We start from the raw sequence: 16053 nt of genomic DNA on the forward strand, positions 1-16053 counted from the left end.
ATATACACTAATACACCACGGGACCCAGGCAAGCATCCCAGGTTTTCCCTCAGCTTCACATAAGATTTACAACAATCTCTGTTTTGTTCACTTGAGCATATTATTAGCAGCTACAATTCATAGACTCGGACATTTTAATTGTATGAAACCATCATGGAAATTCACAGGTACGCGCAGATGGAAAAAACAAAACAAAACAAACATCACGTGGTAACACAGTGCCCAGTCAAGCAATGACGTGACCTGGTCAACAGTAAATTATAAAGTCATCTGGGCAGATGACATTCTTTTATTCTGAGTCATTCCTGCACCAGGATGTCTTCTGATTGCATAATGGGATCAAAACCTTGTTTTTGGAAGCAATGAAAACCCGTAATGTCACTCTACATTCAGAGGCACAGACATAGCCCTGCCTGGGTAAAGCTCCTAGAGTGCCAGCAAGATCGAGTGGAACGCAGCCCGCGCGTGGGCGGGCAGCGTGGTGACGTCACGGTGCGTCGGGTGCGCCCCGCCTCGGCTCGGCTGGTCGCCAGGGGACGCTCGCGGGCCGGGTCTCCTTGGCAACCCTCTGCTCTGCCCCTCCGCCCCTTTAACCTTTAGGCTGCGCAGTTCCGGGTCCCTCTTCGTCCCGTCCCGTCCCTTCCCTCCCCTCCCCTTTGGGCTTATCCGGACCGGAAGCGAAGATGGCGGCGGCAGCGGCCGAGCTGGTGATCGGCTGGTGCATCTTCGGCCTCTTGCTCCTGGTAGGGGAGGCGCTCCGAGTTCTCCCAGGGTGAGGGGGTGGGAGGAGGAGGAGGGCGGGCCAGCGCTGGCCTCGCCTGTCGGGGAACCCTCCTCGCAGGCCCTGCTCTCTGCTGGGTCCGCGAGGGTCCCCCGAGGAAGGCGAAGAGGCGCTGATCCTCCGAGGTCTCCTTCCTAACTTCAGCCAGCTTCTGTCTCTCGTCTGAGAATGTAGCTGGCGGGTGGGTTTGGGGACGAGCGACCCTCAGGGTGGAGAAAGGCGTGATCACGGCTTGGATTGGAGTCCTCGCCGCCTCTGAGCCAGGCTCCTGGGCTCTGACAGAATCACTTGTTTATTTGTTTAAATGCCTCCTTTCCCCCTTGTTTCCCCGCGCCCATTGTGCGATTCTGCCTTGATGACGTGAGTGTCACGTTCTAGGTATTACATTCCACTTAGAACGCTGTAGAGCAGCTTGGCCAGGCGGGAGGTTATTACCTGTCTGACCTCCGGTGCCTTCTTTTCCAGACTTCTCTGATCATTGGGTGCACAAAACCCAACTGTAATGACTCAGAGTGACCTGGTTGTTACTTTCTGACTTCGTTTAGTTTGCTTCTCTTATGACATTTCATATTGTCAAATCCTTCCCCACTCTACAAAGACTTCAGTCCTATGGTCACTTAGTGTTTACATTTTGAAACTCATCTGATGTCGTTTTTCAGATTCCCTATACTGACACTTGGGTAGTTACTTCAGGTAGTCAAGTTTTTCAGTTTTTCATCAGGTAGCGCACGCGCGCGCGCGCGCACACACACACACACACACACACACACACACACGACACTTGCATGTTCAGGAACCCTAGATTCAGTCTTAGTACTGGCATGCTCCCTTCACTTTCACAAATCCCATTGCACTGGGCCATGCTTAGCTTGTGTCCTGGAGGGAGGCTATCTAGCCCTGTACTAGGAGAATTCACTGGCTTTCCCAGCCCATTTGTTTAGTGAAAAATAAGCATGTTGCCAGCAGGAACGTATAGTTGGAGCATCTTGATTAATTAAAAAGCATTTAAAGCACAGTAGTTTTACTGTGGATACAGGAGTCTTATCTAGGAGGATACAAACAAGTGGCTTTTTAAGAGGGGGCTGATCATAAGTTAGGAAATAGAGATTTTAAGCATTGAAAGAGAAAATATGATTTTGTAAGGGAAATAGGACTTGGGAGAGGATACTGTTGAACGAAAGTACCAGTGGAAAAGTAGCCTTTGGATAGTTTGTGGCCTTGCATCAGGAACAACCCGAGAGTAGAGAAGTACCATTGCGAGGTGCAGAATGTGATTTACTAAAAATTAAACGGGCAGTGGTGGCACACACCTTTAATCCCAGCACTTGGGAGTTAGAGCACTTGGGAGTCAGAGGCAGGCAGATTTCTGAGTTCAAGGCCAGCCTGGTCTACAGAGTGAGTTCCACGCCTTTAATCCCAACACTTGGGAGTCAGAGGCAGGCGGATTTCTGAGTTCAAGGCCAACCTGGTCTACAGAGTGAGTTCCAGGACAGCCACGGATACACAGAGAAACTATGTCTCAAAAAAACAAACAAAACAAAAACAAAAAACAAAACCAACCAACCAAACAAAAATTACTGTCTGTTTAGTGCTTGGCTTCTTAGAAAGGAGCTGTATTCATGTCTGCTTTTCGTTCTGTCTTGAAGGAAGTTATTTTGGTTGAAGTGTGTGTACAAAACCTAGTCAGAAGTAGAGGACTGTTTTGGTAACTGGAGATGTTCTTTGTGATTGCACCAAAAGCTAGCACGAACCAGTTTCTTCAGGTTCTGTGGCTGTGTGCAATCTAAAACCGAGAGCTTTGTCTTCCCTTACGTTCAAGGCCATGAGTCCGACTAAGTGCTGAGGGGAGCTTTTGCCCATTCCTGGCTCTGTTTTGTGATCTCTGTTCGCTACTTAGGAGCTAGTGGTAACTCGCAGTTCATCTCCTAAATATGGATATACTGAATTAGGCAACATCATATATTATACTTATTAAACACAGATCTGGTCAGAAATGTCCTGAGAAGTCCTAAGTATTAAAAAGTTGTCAAGCTCATACTACTGTGTTCAAGCTTTCCAAGTTTCTAAATGTCACTCAAAAGCTTGAGGTTTTAAATTACACTTTAGGGCTGGAGAGATGGCTCAGCAGTTAAGAGCACTGACACAGGACTTCCAGAGGTCCTGAGTTCAATTCTCAGCAACCACATGGTGGCTCACAACCATCTGTAATGAGGATCCGATGCCCTCTTCTGGTGTCTCTGAGGACAGCGATAGTGTGCTCACATATATGAAATAAATAAATCTTTAAAAAATATATGTTAAATTACACTTTATTCATTTGTATGGTTTGTATGTGTGTTGTCCTGGGGCTGGGGTGGGGTCAGTGCAGGTGTGTGTGTGTGTGTGCATGTGTTCATGCATGAGAGAGTGCACCGCAATGTGTGGGTGGAGGCCAGAGGACAACTTCCTTCTATTTATGGGTCTTAGGAACAAGCTCAGCTCTGACACCAACATGTAGGTTTTATAAGTGATATTTCATTTTTGTTCATTTGAGAAGTACCACTAAAAACCAAAGTCTAAGTCACTTTAGTTTCAGTTGTTTTTTCAAATAAAGAATGCTGTTGTGTCAGGAAGATTGGCTTTCAGCTCTGAGAGTTTTAAGGAGCCTTGCCTGGTAACCACCATCATACTTTGCTATAGAGTGTATAGAGTGGGACATTATACGTCCTTTTTTTTTTTTTAAGATTTATTTATTTATTATATGTAAGTACACTGTAGCTGTCTTCAGACACACCAGAAGAGGGCGTCAGATCTCATTACAGGTGGCTGTGAACCACCATGTGATTGCTGGGATTTCAACTCAGGACCTTTGGAAGAGTAGTCAGTGCTCTTAACCTCTGAGCCATCTCTCCAGCCTCTATACGTCCTTTTTTATCTTACGGAACAGAGGTCAAAACTTACGGGTTGAAATTTAATAAAATGAATTTTTATTGTTTCATCAAACAAAGTAATAAGTAGTTGTGTTGTTGTTGTTGTATTTGTGTGTAGTGGTGAAGAAGGCAAAAGCAAGGACAGTTAGGGTCTTGTTTCATGATAATATGCCAGCAGTCCCCACGAAATCCCCTTTAAATCATGTGCCCAAATGTCAGAATTTTTTTAAAGATCATAATCCATTTTTAAAATGTCTGTCTTAGTTAGGGTTTCTATTGCTGTGATGAAATACCATGCCCAAAAGGCAACTTGAAGAGGAAAGGGTTTATTTAGCTTACATTTCTACAGCACTGTTCTTAATTGAAAGAAGTCAGGACGGAACTCAAGCAGGGCAGGAACCTGGAGGCAGGGGCCGATGCAGAGGCCATGGAGGGGTGCTGCTTTCTGGCTTGTCCCTACAGCTTGTTCCTCTTGACTTGCTCAGCCTACTTATGGAACTAAAGTCCACCACCCGAGAGATGGCCCCACCCAAGATGAGCTGGGCCCTCCCACATTGATCACTAATTAAGAAAATGCCTTACAGCTGGATCTGATGGAGGCATAATTTGTGTGTCAAGTTGACATAAAGTTAGCCAGAACAGTGGCAAATAACATATTATGAGAATAGTTTTCAAATTTTGAATATCCAAAAATTGTCCTAGAAACACATAGTATTGAGGGACTTTATACTTTGAAAACAAATGCCAATAGTGTATGAAAAGATTCAGAAATAATTGTTGCCTCTCTTTTTGCTTTGGATTATGATCTTGGACTAACAATTGGACTTTAGTGTCCTGTGCCACACACAGAATAATTACAGTTGGTGCTTTATGCTCTTAATCTGTTCTCTGTGTTAACCGTGAGCACCTTACTAAGTTATCCAGACCCTCAGGAAGTTGCATCACTCCACCTTTCACGTGCGCTTTCCAGGACTTCAGAGGCAAGTCTCTATCTGTAAATCAGATTTACTCATGTTCTTTAAAGTGAGGGCACTGCTTATGGATCTGTTAGAACTCCACAGCCTATGGCTTCACCCCATCCCACCCAAGCAGTCTGCCACTTAACAAGCTCCCTGGAAACCACTCTGCATCTTAGTTTGACAAAACACTTTAGGATTCTTTTCTATGCCCCATTGGTCTAACCTTGGCCACTCATTAAAACCACCTAGGGAGGTATTAACATTCCAAATGGCCAGAACAGTTAAGCCCAAATTGCGAAAAATTGGAGAACTATATTAAAAATCTTTCCTTGGTTTTTAATAATAGCTTTTTAAAAGAAAATGAAATGCTCTGAGGTGTTACTTTGTAGCTAGTAATTATTTGTTAATGGCTAATTTAACAGTGCTGTTTGTTAAGTAGTTACCATCTCCTAAGCATTGTACTACACAACAGCTTACTTAATCTTGAAAACCCATTAGGCAAGTCCTCTATTCTCGTCTTTTCTTTTATTCCCCCTCTCCTCCCAGACAGGATTTCTCTGTATATAGCTCTGGCTATCCTGAACTTACTCTGTAGACCAGGCTGGCCTTGACCTCAGAAATTCACCTGCCTCTGCCTCCCAAGTGCTGGGATTAAAGGCCTGCATCACCACCACCCAGCTTATGTTTTATTCTTGTTGGGACAGTTGACTCATTTGATACAGTTACTGTTGTCATCTGTTTCGTAATCCAAAGGTGAAATTTGGGGTTCTTTTAAAGTAGTAAAAGTTGAAACCTCTTGTTTGTCGATTCTGCCTGGCTTCTCTTGTAACTTGTCTATGTGAGGTTAATGCATGCCTCTCTGTGATACCTATCACCTTCAGCTTGGTAAGAATGCTATTAGCTCTTTCTTGTAGTCTATGTAGACTAAACTAAGCAGTACTGTAAGTGCAGAAAGATAAGGCTCAGCTTCCAATGAGTTCAGAACAAACTTGAGGAATGCTTACAACAGCTTTGAATTCACTTTAAAATACGTTACATGTTAATATAATATTTTATGAGATATAACATTCTTAAAACAAAAAAAAATATTGAACATTTAAACCAGAGTTCAAGCTCGGGTGTTTTATTTCTTGTGGTTTTATTTATTTATGTATTTATTGGTCTAAAGTCTAGCTTCCTTAAACTTAATTATTTTCTTCCTTTCTGTAAATGACAAAGTTGACATGGCAGCACTGTGTGGGACAGGTGTATAACTTTGATCGAGTCCAGATGCATTGAGCCAAGTGAAAGAAGCCAAACTTAAAAGCAGAGATGTAACATTCCTACACAGAGACACTCTAGAAAAGACAAAAACTCTAGGGACAGACTCAGGTGGTGGTGGTTACAAATCCCAGGTGGTGGTGGTTAGGGCCTGTGAGTGTAGAATGGTATTATTTACAGTAGGTCAAATCAAAATGTTCAGTTGTAGTGGGACCAGCCTTGGTATCTTAATTGTGGTAGGATTTGGAACTAGATAGAGGGTACACATTAAGATTGGTGTTTGTTTGTTTTGTTTTGTTTTTCTCAGAGTTATACAAAGTTATACTCTCTAACAGGTCTCGTTTAGAACACTGTTCTTTACTGTTACTTAGATGTCTCTCCCATTAAAGCCATGGTGCTTGCAGGATTCTTACAAGCTAGTTGACTTTATGGAGTTGAGGTGCTTAAAGGTATTTAAAGATAGGTCTGCCTCACAGTCAGGGCTGAGAACCACTAGTGTGTTTCTGCAACTTCTGTCACTGAATCGAGTAAATACAAAATACAGTTCCTGACCAGTACTGCCATGAATGAACATAGCAATTATGGAGATGTTCAAAACCCACTGGAGCCTCTAATTCTGAATCCCTGGGAGATGGCCCCAGCTCCCTGCCTTAGAGGGCCTCCCTGTATGATCCCAGTGCTGCCTCATGATGTCGAATCATGACCTTCTATCTTTGTTAGTAACTAGAGAGGTCCCACAAATGCCACTTAGCTAGAGATGTCAACTCTTTTACCTCTGGGGATGGTTTTCACTAGAAAACATAAATGCATGACTCTGTTATCATTGCTGACTTTTCTTTAATGCCCTGAACATTTGGATTACAGCTTCTGTGTGCTGATTAGCAGTGACCCTTCAGGTAGATGGCATCTGTGGGTTGTCATAGCAGAAATCATTTTCCATCCATGTTCTGTTCTGTGATGCTTTAGCCATAAGATTGGAAGAGAACTTCAGGCACATTTCCTTTGGAATGGAGAGATATATTGGGGAATGACATTGTGTGTAACTATTAATAATGTTTGGTGAGGGTATATTCAATTGTGCGCTGTGATTCATAAGGTGTGTGCAGTGAAGTAAAATTGTACTGCCTTCATAAATAGGCTTTAACATCCTATCTTGTGCAAGTTAATAAAGATTTTCCTTACACATGTAAAAAGAAACTTTGTCCAAATAAACTTGTCATACATGTTGATGTTAATGTTCACGGATATATAAGGTAATGAGGTATTTCTTTTTGCTGTGTTTCAGGCTATTTTGGCCTTTTGCTGGGTGTACGTTCGGAAGTACCAGAGTCAGCGGGAAAGTGAAGTTGTCTCCACTGTGACAGCCATTTTTTCACTGGCTGTTGCTCTGATCACATCAGCACTGCTGCCGGTGGATATATTTTTGGTTTCTTACATGAAAAATCAAAATGGCACATTCAAGGTAATTAGTATTGTGCTATGTGATTATTCTTCCTTGTGGGTACTTAGCAGGTGTTTCACTTAACAAACCAGTGAGTTTTGTTTTCTTCTCCTGACTCTTTCTCTCTTCTGAGGTGTATGAGTGCCTGTGCAGAGGCACAAGGCGTCCAGGGCAGGACATCCGGCATCTTCTCTATTTAGGTTAGGCTGGTGGGTGGGATTCCGCTTCCGCCCCCACCCGCCCAGTGCTGAGGATGTAAGCATGGGTGACCATGCTTGGCTTGTGTGTGGCTACTGAGGACCTAAACTCAGCTGTTGCTGCTTTCACAACCACCTTGCCTTGGTACCCACTGAGCAGCCCCTCCAGGCCTTGTGTGTGTCTTGTGTGATCGGGAATAAGTGAGTATAGAAATGAATATACAGCCGGGCGGTGGTGGTGCATGCCTTTAATCCCAGCACTTGGGAGGCAGAGGCAGGCGGATTTCTGAGTTCGAGGCCAGCCTGGTCTACAAAGTGAGTTCCAGGACAGCCACGGCTATACAGAGAAACCCTGTCTTGAAAAAACAAAGAAACAAACAAACAAACAAAAAAACAATGAATATACACACTGGTGGACAAGATGCAGACAACTGCCTTATATGAGAGTCATCAGTCCAGCCACCCAGCCAGCAGCAGGAGCCATTTTGCTAATGTGAAAATATTCACTGTAAGAGGTTTTATTTTCGGGCATCTTATAAATCCTCGGTGGCATATTTGATTTTATTCCCATTAATATCACAAATCAGTGGTGTAGGAAGACTGACTTTTGTTAATGGCAGAACACCATTGAGTGTACTTCATAGTCTTCGGTACAGAAGGAGGCTGCTAGGCTGAGCTGAGTAATTTTGGCCAAGTTTTCTGTACTCTGGCTTCCTCATTTTAAAAAGGAAAGGCGTAGATTGGAAGATGTTCTCTTTCAGTTACACAAATTTCTTTTGTTCCTTATTAGCTTAATTAAGCCTCTGTCAAGTGGGTACCATATGTCAGTATCTGGCACATGGTACTTGAATAAAGTAATAATTTTTGAATTTCAGTAATGTGTACTGCTTTAATAAACCTCTGATTTTGGTCTAAATGACATCAATAATTGATAACATTTTTGTGGCTATATTTAGATATATTTTGACAGTTGTAGAAACTAAAATTTCTTTTTTCCCTGTAGGGCAGACTCCCAGTCAGTATTAATGGAGTCTTGGTGTGTGCCAGACAGTGTAGTGTTGCAGAGGTAGTTGACATCTGTGTACTGCGTCTGTATGTCAAGTGTTTACATACATTGCCTTCTGTTGACTCACAAGCAGCCCTATGAGGTAGTTAGATTATTCATGGATTTATGGGTAAAAACACTTCAAAACAAAAATAAAAAGACAGGTTCAGTCTGAAAATATAAAAGAGATTGAAGCTCTGCTCTGTGCCTCCTGAGGTCTTTTTCATTTTAGTATGTGTGGAGGAAGATGAACAAACAACCTTTAAGAAACACACATTTCCGCAGGTTAGCCAATAGTCTGCAGCTCTCTTCCTTTGTTTTCCTTTAATCTGTATTTTGTGTTTTTCACTGATTGGGTTTGGGTATACAGCTGTTTCTTAGATAAATGATTCTGACTTTATCAAAATGCTGGGGTGTTTTTATTTAGAAGTAGTATAATGAAATCCAGGAAGTACATAATTATAAACTCCCAGGATGTTTTCTCTCTGCAACCTGTGAAATTAATATATATGTATATGAAAATGCACCAGTGTTTTGATACTGTAGAAGCAATATAATTATCTCTTGTGTAATTATTGTTTGAACTCAGATTGGATTTTAGGTTTTCATGGAGAGTTTTTATATGTTAAGGGAAATGTTTTCATCTTGAAATTTCTAATGTAAATGTTTTTATGAGCTATGAACTTTGTTATATACTGCTGATTTTTCATACCCATGCCTAAACTGCTCATCTTTTTCTGGATTGTAGTTATTTTCCTTTTTTTAAAATTTAGTCTGGATTCATTCTCTTTGTTTTTGTTTTTCAGTGCCAGGCTAATATTAGACTCAGGGCTTTACCAGTCAGCTCCACCTCTAGCTCTTGCGTTAGTTTAGTTTGGGAGATTTCATTGTATTCCTGAGCAAGAGTTCAAGCCTTTTCCTTCTGACTGGGATGTGAGCCATTTTTAGAGCTCTTGCCAAGCATGTCTCAAACCTTGGACTCTGGGTTTGAATCCTAGTTTCCTTTATCTTATTGTCTGGACTTAAGCTTTTCTTCACCTAGAACTTGCTTTGTCCCAGGCTGTTCTTGAAATTCAGAGATCTGCTTGCCTCAGTCTCCTGGGATTAAAGGTGTGTATCACCATGCCTGGACCTAAATTTAGATGGGTGAGATCTTGCCCCAAAGTCCCACTTTCTTAATCTGTTAACTCCTAGAACATAGAATCCAGCTCCATTCTACTTCCTTTAATACTTGAACCATATATTTTGTATTTTTCCTTTCTCAGCTTGTTTCTTGCCATTAAAATGTTCTTCATAAGATTGAACTTTAGTAATCACCCAACAGAATTTATACCAGGCTCTTTTGAGACTTCCTTTTTCAAAGCAACTAATCTAAATCTCTTTACTTTAGCCTTAGGCAGGCTCTTCAGATAAGGACAAAAAGCAGCCACATTCTTCACTAATATAATACAAAAACACTCTCTAGGACACATACTGAAATTCTTCTCCACTGAACCTTCTTGGGCCAGGTCTGCACAGTTCAAGTTACTCTCAGCAACAAAGTCTTCCCATATTTCTACTCGGATGGCTCATTAAGCCCCACTTAAAGCATTCCATTGCTTTCCAAATCCAAAGTCCCCAAATCCACATTCTTCCAAACAGAAGCATGGTCAGGCCTATCACAGCAATACCCCAGTCCCTGGTATCAACTTCTGTCTTAGTCAGGGTTTTACTGCTGTGAGCAGACACTATGACCAAGACAACTCTTCTAAGGACATCATTAAATTGGGGCTAGCTTACAGGTTCAGAGGTTCAGTCCATTATCATCAAGGAGGGAGCATGGCAGCATCCAGGCAGGCATGGCACAGGAGGAGCTGAGAGTTCTACATCTTCATCTGGAGGTGCTAGTAGAATACTGGCTTCTAGGCAGCTAGAATGAGGGTCTTAAAGCCCACACCCACAGTGACACACCTACTTCAACAGGGCCATACCTTCTAATAGTGCCATTCCCTGGGCTGAGCATATGCCAACCATCACAAGTATCTCAACAAAGAAGTAATAATTCTGTCTGCTTAAGATAGAGATTGAGATCAGGTTTAAATATGTTAGTTCTATCTATCTATCTATCTATCTATCTATCTATCTATCTATCTATCTATCTATCCTTTAGATTCAAACTGTGAGACCTGTCTGTAAATGACTGTTTTACCCGGAATAATCATTATTGTTCTGATTCTCCTATACCAGATGCCTGTAGCACTGTACCCCACCACCCGCTTTCCATCGCCCAGCTTCTCGGGACATTACCACATGCCCATAGAGAGAGGAATTTCTCCTGACTTAGAATTCTTTTCTTGAGGTGCGGCTGAGAGCCGGAGAGTTGTGTTGTGCTTCAGGTCAGACAGAGAGGTTCTGAAGTCACCTTGAAGAACAGGGAATATGTATGTGAACCCTCGTTGTCTTTTATCTGTGGAATTCATAACCCTCCTGAAATATTCCAATTTATTAGTCTCTAGTCCTACTTCTTGATTGTTCCCCCATTCCTCTGGAGTTTAAATAAGTGAAGTTCCCATTCATTTCTACTTTGGGAGGCCAGGGTTTATAAAATATAATAAGGGCATAGAAGGAAGGTTTTCTAAAGTAAGTCTTTCCAGCAGTCCATCAGATACTTGGGCAGGGAAATACATAAAGGCAAATGCACTAATAGCTCTGAGCTCTATTATCTATTTTATACAATTTGTACTTAAAAAAATAACAATTTGGCCTATTGTCTTAAAATGTGGTCAGACAGAAGAACCTATTAATTAAAAGATGTTAAATTTCAATGAATATTTGGCCTTAAATTACTATTAAATATTTTATTCCTAGTTTATATTTTGAAATTGGGATTTTGTGGAGTTTCCAAGTTCTAACTTTTAAGTCATTTTCACTGAGGACAGCACTACTCTCTGGGGTTGTCTGGGAAACTTGTTGAGTCTTTGTATAATGTGTAACAAAAAGAGAAAAATACACCCTTTAGTTCACTGATTTGATTATCTTAATTAAATTTCTTTTTAATCTGCCTTGTGTAAGGAATCTCTAGGGAGCCCAATGCAGAGTAGCTAATACGCACGAGTGTGTTCATTATTCACTTGGGGGCTCCAGCAGTGTGGGCTCCAGCAGTAGATACTTGCAGCACTGGGTGCTTCCAGCAGTGGGTACTTAGCACAGTGGGTACTTGCAGCACTGGGTATTTACAGGACTGATTACTTACAGCAGTGGGTGCTTATGACAATGGGGCAAAGCCTTGTCCTGGTCCATAGACTTTTCCTTGCTTTGCCATAGTAGGCATCAGGCCCTGTTTAGTTTCAGCTTCTCTCTGTACGTTTGGATGCTTTCCTGTCATTGGTTTTAAAGATAGAAGTTAAAAGCTGTTGGTTGTGACTTTTTCTGTCCCCTGTCCTCCCCAGAACTCTGTGTGTTTTTTGTTCTCTTATAAAGACCTTAGTTTTTAGTATTTACATGGTATTTTTGTTAAGAATTTATGATGATATGTTTTCTCAGCTTTCCTCTAGACAGTGATTGCCTCTAGGTTTTTGTTATTGTTGTTGATTTTTTTTTTTATTTTTAACAACCTGCACTGAATATTTTTTGTTATAAAGAGCTCTTCTTAATTAAAATCAAAGGTGCAGACGAGTTCACTGGGATATAGGTTCATCTGTACCACAAGTTCTGTCTTGCTCTTGGGCAGACAGAATAATCTTGTCAGTAGATAAACTAGGTATCAACTATTTTGAGCTGAGCAATTATAAGCAGTTCATGGGGTGATAGAATATTATGACTATTGAACACCTTAAGCTGGGTTCCTAGGTCCCATGAAGAGTTGAAATTTCCTACCCATCTGTTTCAGGATGGGAAAAGGAAAACCAATTTAAGGACTCTTGGTTGCCAGAGAACCCAGCAAGTCCTAAGGTCATTCAGTCATTCATTGGGCAGCACTTTAAATAATTTAAATACCACTATTGGTCTTGCTATGTCAGATGACCTTTGTGTTAGAGTTAGCATAGAATGTACTTATCTTGAGCTTACTATATGAGAAATTTTTCTGCTACAGTTTTCAACCACTGGCTATTCCCAGCATGCTAAGTTGTGGGAATTGGGTATGTGGAAGGCTCCTGTCAATATTGGGATACTTTATCTCTGTAGACATTTGGAAATCTCCCATTTTTTCTTGACATTTGTCTGTTATCAAATGACTTTTGGAGTGTCTACTTGCCATTATACCTAAGTTCTGTCTCAGCAGTGTACAGATTTTATCCTGTATAAATGGTGAATTTGAATTACATTTTTAAGTTTAGCAATTTAAGTAACAGGTGGAAAGGATGAATGCAGAGGCATTTCAGTTAGCTTTTAGGGGTTTTTAACAAAGGTACAGTAAGTACACTTGTGTCAGTCACTGTGCTGAGCAGTTTCTGTCAACTTGACACAAAGAGTCACCTGGGAAGAGAGACCCTTGACTGAGAAATTGGCTGCACCAGGTTGTCCCATAGGCAAATCCATAGAGCAGTTTTTAATGTTTGGTGTGGAAGGGCCCAGACCTCTGTGGGTAGTTTCACGGCCCCTGCCACCGCACCCGCCGACCAGGTCATCCCAAGCCACGGAGAGCAGGCTAATAAGTAGGGTTCTTCCATGGCCTCTGCTCTAGTTTCTGCCTGGAGTTCCTGTCCTGACTTCACTTTATGACCGATTGCAACCTGTAAAGGAATTAAAACCTTTCCTCTCCTGGTTTTCAGTAAGAGTTTCAACACAGCAGCAAGGCTCAAAATACAAGTTCCATTTGTGTCACTGTGACAGAACACCCATGAGGGAGGGAGAAAGGGCTGACTTTAGCTCACGTTTCAGTGCACTAGTCGTGTTCTTGGACCGAACACTCCACTGTGTGTGGAGAATGTTGTGGAGTTTACTCACGTGAGCAGAGTGCCTCATCCTGGTCCAGCTCTCATAGCCATGATGCTGCCCTCTTTCAAGATGTGCCTTCCTCCCTCCTTAAATCTCTGGAGTCTATCAGGTCTGCAACCTAATTCTAAATATAGCCACATTGACAATGAGGACTGACCACAACAATATCCAAATCTTCTTAAAACACAAATCAGACCTGTGATTCTGCATCAGGTCTTCACTGTTTTCTATTCTATGAAAAATGCAAAATCCTTGCCCGCCCTACAGGCCCCTCTGACATTTGCTCATCATCTCTTTGTGTTTGATTGGTCTTCCTTCCCACAGTTCTTGTGAGCCTGCCTTAAGCATCTTGCAGGTTTTGTCAGCTCTGCTCTGTATATTAGTTTTTTTAATTTTTTTCCCCCTCTCTGTATTTTCTTTCCAAGATTCATTTATTCCTTGAGTCACATTTTGGGACAGTTTTGGGAAGTCTTTTCTGATTGTCTGGTTCTCCCTGGAACCATGTTGACAGCTCAACATTTATGATTAATATTACTTATTGATAAGTATTTGTTTGCTTCTCTGGTTTTATTTCTTGTAGAGACCATACTTTATTTCATCTACTAACAGGCTTCAGAGATGAAATTCAGTCGTCTCAAATGTTAACTCTGCATGTGAGGCAAATTGTTGCTAAAGCTAAGATAGTGGCTGTCTCTCTCCTTTTTCTCCTAGGACTGGGCTAATGCCAATGTCACCGTACAGATTGAGAACACCGTTCTGTATGGCTACTATAGTAAGTATCGGTCAGCTTCATTTTTCTATTCTGGTTGCCAGTCGAATGTAATGTAAAACTACATGCACACTCTTAATCAATATCGATTATGAAATTATAGTTTGCGCGCTAGGAATAAATAATATGCAACTGTTCTTAGCATTCTAAAACATTTAAAATCTACTTGGCCTTCGTTTCACATGTAACACTTCTTGAGGGGGTTTCGAGTTACGGTAAGTCGGTAAGTCTATGTGTTAAGTCAGCACGTTCCCACACTGGCGCCCTGTAGTAGATACTTGTGTTTGTAGCACTCCTGTGCTAATGAACATTGACAGGAGTTCACTGCACCCTGGGACTCCAGCACAAGCTTGCTTCTACTCCGCAGAGCTGTGTTAACACAGGGGTCATGGTGGCTTTCATTCTGTCACTTCTTTCTCCTGTTCCAGTAGTAGATAGTGAAAGGCTGATAGAGCTGCCTACGTGCTTCCTTCATGTGATCTGCCCTGCGAGTGAGGCCTTCATAAAAGGCATAAATGCATGCTTAGGAAAGAGATGGCATTTCTTGCAAACTGGTAACTCAAGATGTTGACTGAGTTTAGTAGGACATTATATTGGGAAGTGAAAAATATAGAGAAATTTTTAATTTAAGTTTTTTTCTATATTTATTTGTGTGTATGTTTGTGTTTGGAGCTTGTGAGTGTTACAGTGTGCCTGTCAAGTCAGAGGCAACGTGTGCGGGGAGTGGGTTTACTCTCCTCATGGTATTGAACTCTGGCTGATAGCTGCAGCCAGGTCATATTCATATATATATATATATATATTCATATATATATATACATATATACATATATATATGAGTGCTCTATCTGCATGTCAGAAGAGGGCATCAGATCCCAGTATAGATGGTTGTGAGCCACCATGTGGTTGTTGGGAATTGAACTCAGGACCCCAGAAGAGCAGACAGTGCTCTTAACCACCAAGCCTTCTCTCCAGCTCCAAGCGAATGATATTTTTAAAAGAGGCTTATTGAACTTTAGTTTAGCAATTTGGGTTCTAGGCTATTTCTTTTCTCCTGATCCATAAGAACCATGAATTCCTTTGGTTTAATTAGGTTTTAGAAGATTTTTAGAGTATTGTTGTAGAATTATTTTTTTATAAGGATCATTTTATTAGCGTTTAGAAGGAAAACATAGCACAGGTTAGGAGAAAGTCCTAGAAGCTACCAGGACAGAGGAAGAAAAATGCCAAATGATTTTGTATTAACACTGCCTTTTCACAACAAGTTATTTTAAATGATAAAAATGACCTCTTTAAACATTTATTTTCAGGGACTGGGCCTGTCACCTGTTAGATTGTTAGTCACCAGCCTGTACATCATATGACAAGATAACCAAACTTGCTAGGGAATTCTGAGTCCTATATATTGAGACAGGGTTTCTCTGTGTAGCCCTGTCCTGGAACTCACTTTGTAGACCAGGCTGGCCTCGAACTCAGAAATCCACCTGCCTCTGCCTCCCAAGTGCTGGGATTAAAGGCGTGTGCCACCATGCCCGGCTTGTCCAGGAATATTATTAAAAATTGTTATTTTTAATAATAAAATCTTATCTGTGAACTTGGAGGACCTGCAGTGATTACTACCAAGATCACAAGACACTTGTAAACCAGTTTATTACTTCAGGCAGATGTTTTAATTTTATTCCATCAACCCACAGAGAAGAATTTTAGTGTATTTTCCTGAACCTTCCCAAGGATGGTCTCTGTCTTCTCAAGGGTAAAGTGTCCTGGTCTCAATT

General features: G+C 41.4%; 1 protein-coding gene across 1 annotated transcript in view; it reads left to right on the forward strand.

Moving 5' to 3' along the window:
- The first annotated feature begins 491 nt into the window (after window positions 1-491).
- The window catches only part of Lmbrd1 (LMBR1 domain containing 1), an 80412-nt gene continuing 64850 nt past the window's right edge, over window positions 492-16053 (forward strand). The window contains exons 1-3 of the mRNA XM_021171300.3: window positions 492-743; window positions 7195-7371; window positions 14221-14281. Of these exons, the coding sequence (XP_021026959.1) occupies window positions 684-743; window positions 7195-7371; window positions 14221-14281 (298 nt within the window). The 5' untranslated portion in view covers window positions 492-683. The remainder of the gene's footprint in view (window positions 744-7194; window positions 7372-14220; window positions 14282-16053) is intronic.

This window comes from Mus caroli, unplaced genomic scaffold (assembly GCF_978045245.1).
Source record: "Mus caroli unplaced genomic scaffold, Mus_caroli_1 scaffold_1, whole genome shotgun sequence".
Taxonomy (NCBI): domain Eukaryota; kingdom Metazoa; phylum Chordata; class Mammalia; order Rodentia; family Muridae; genus Mus; species Mus caroli.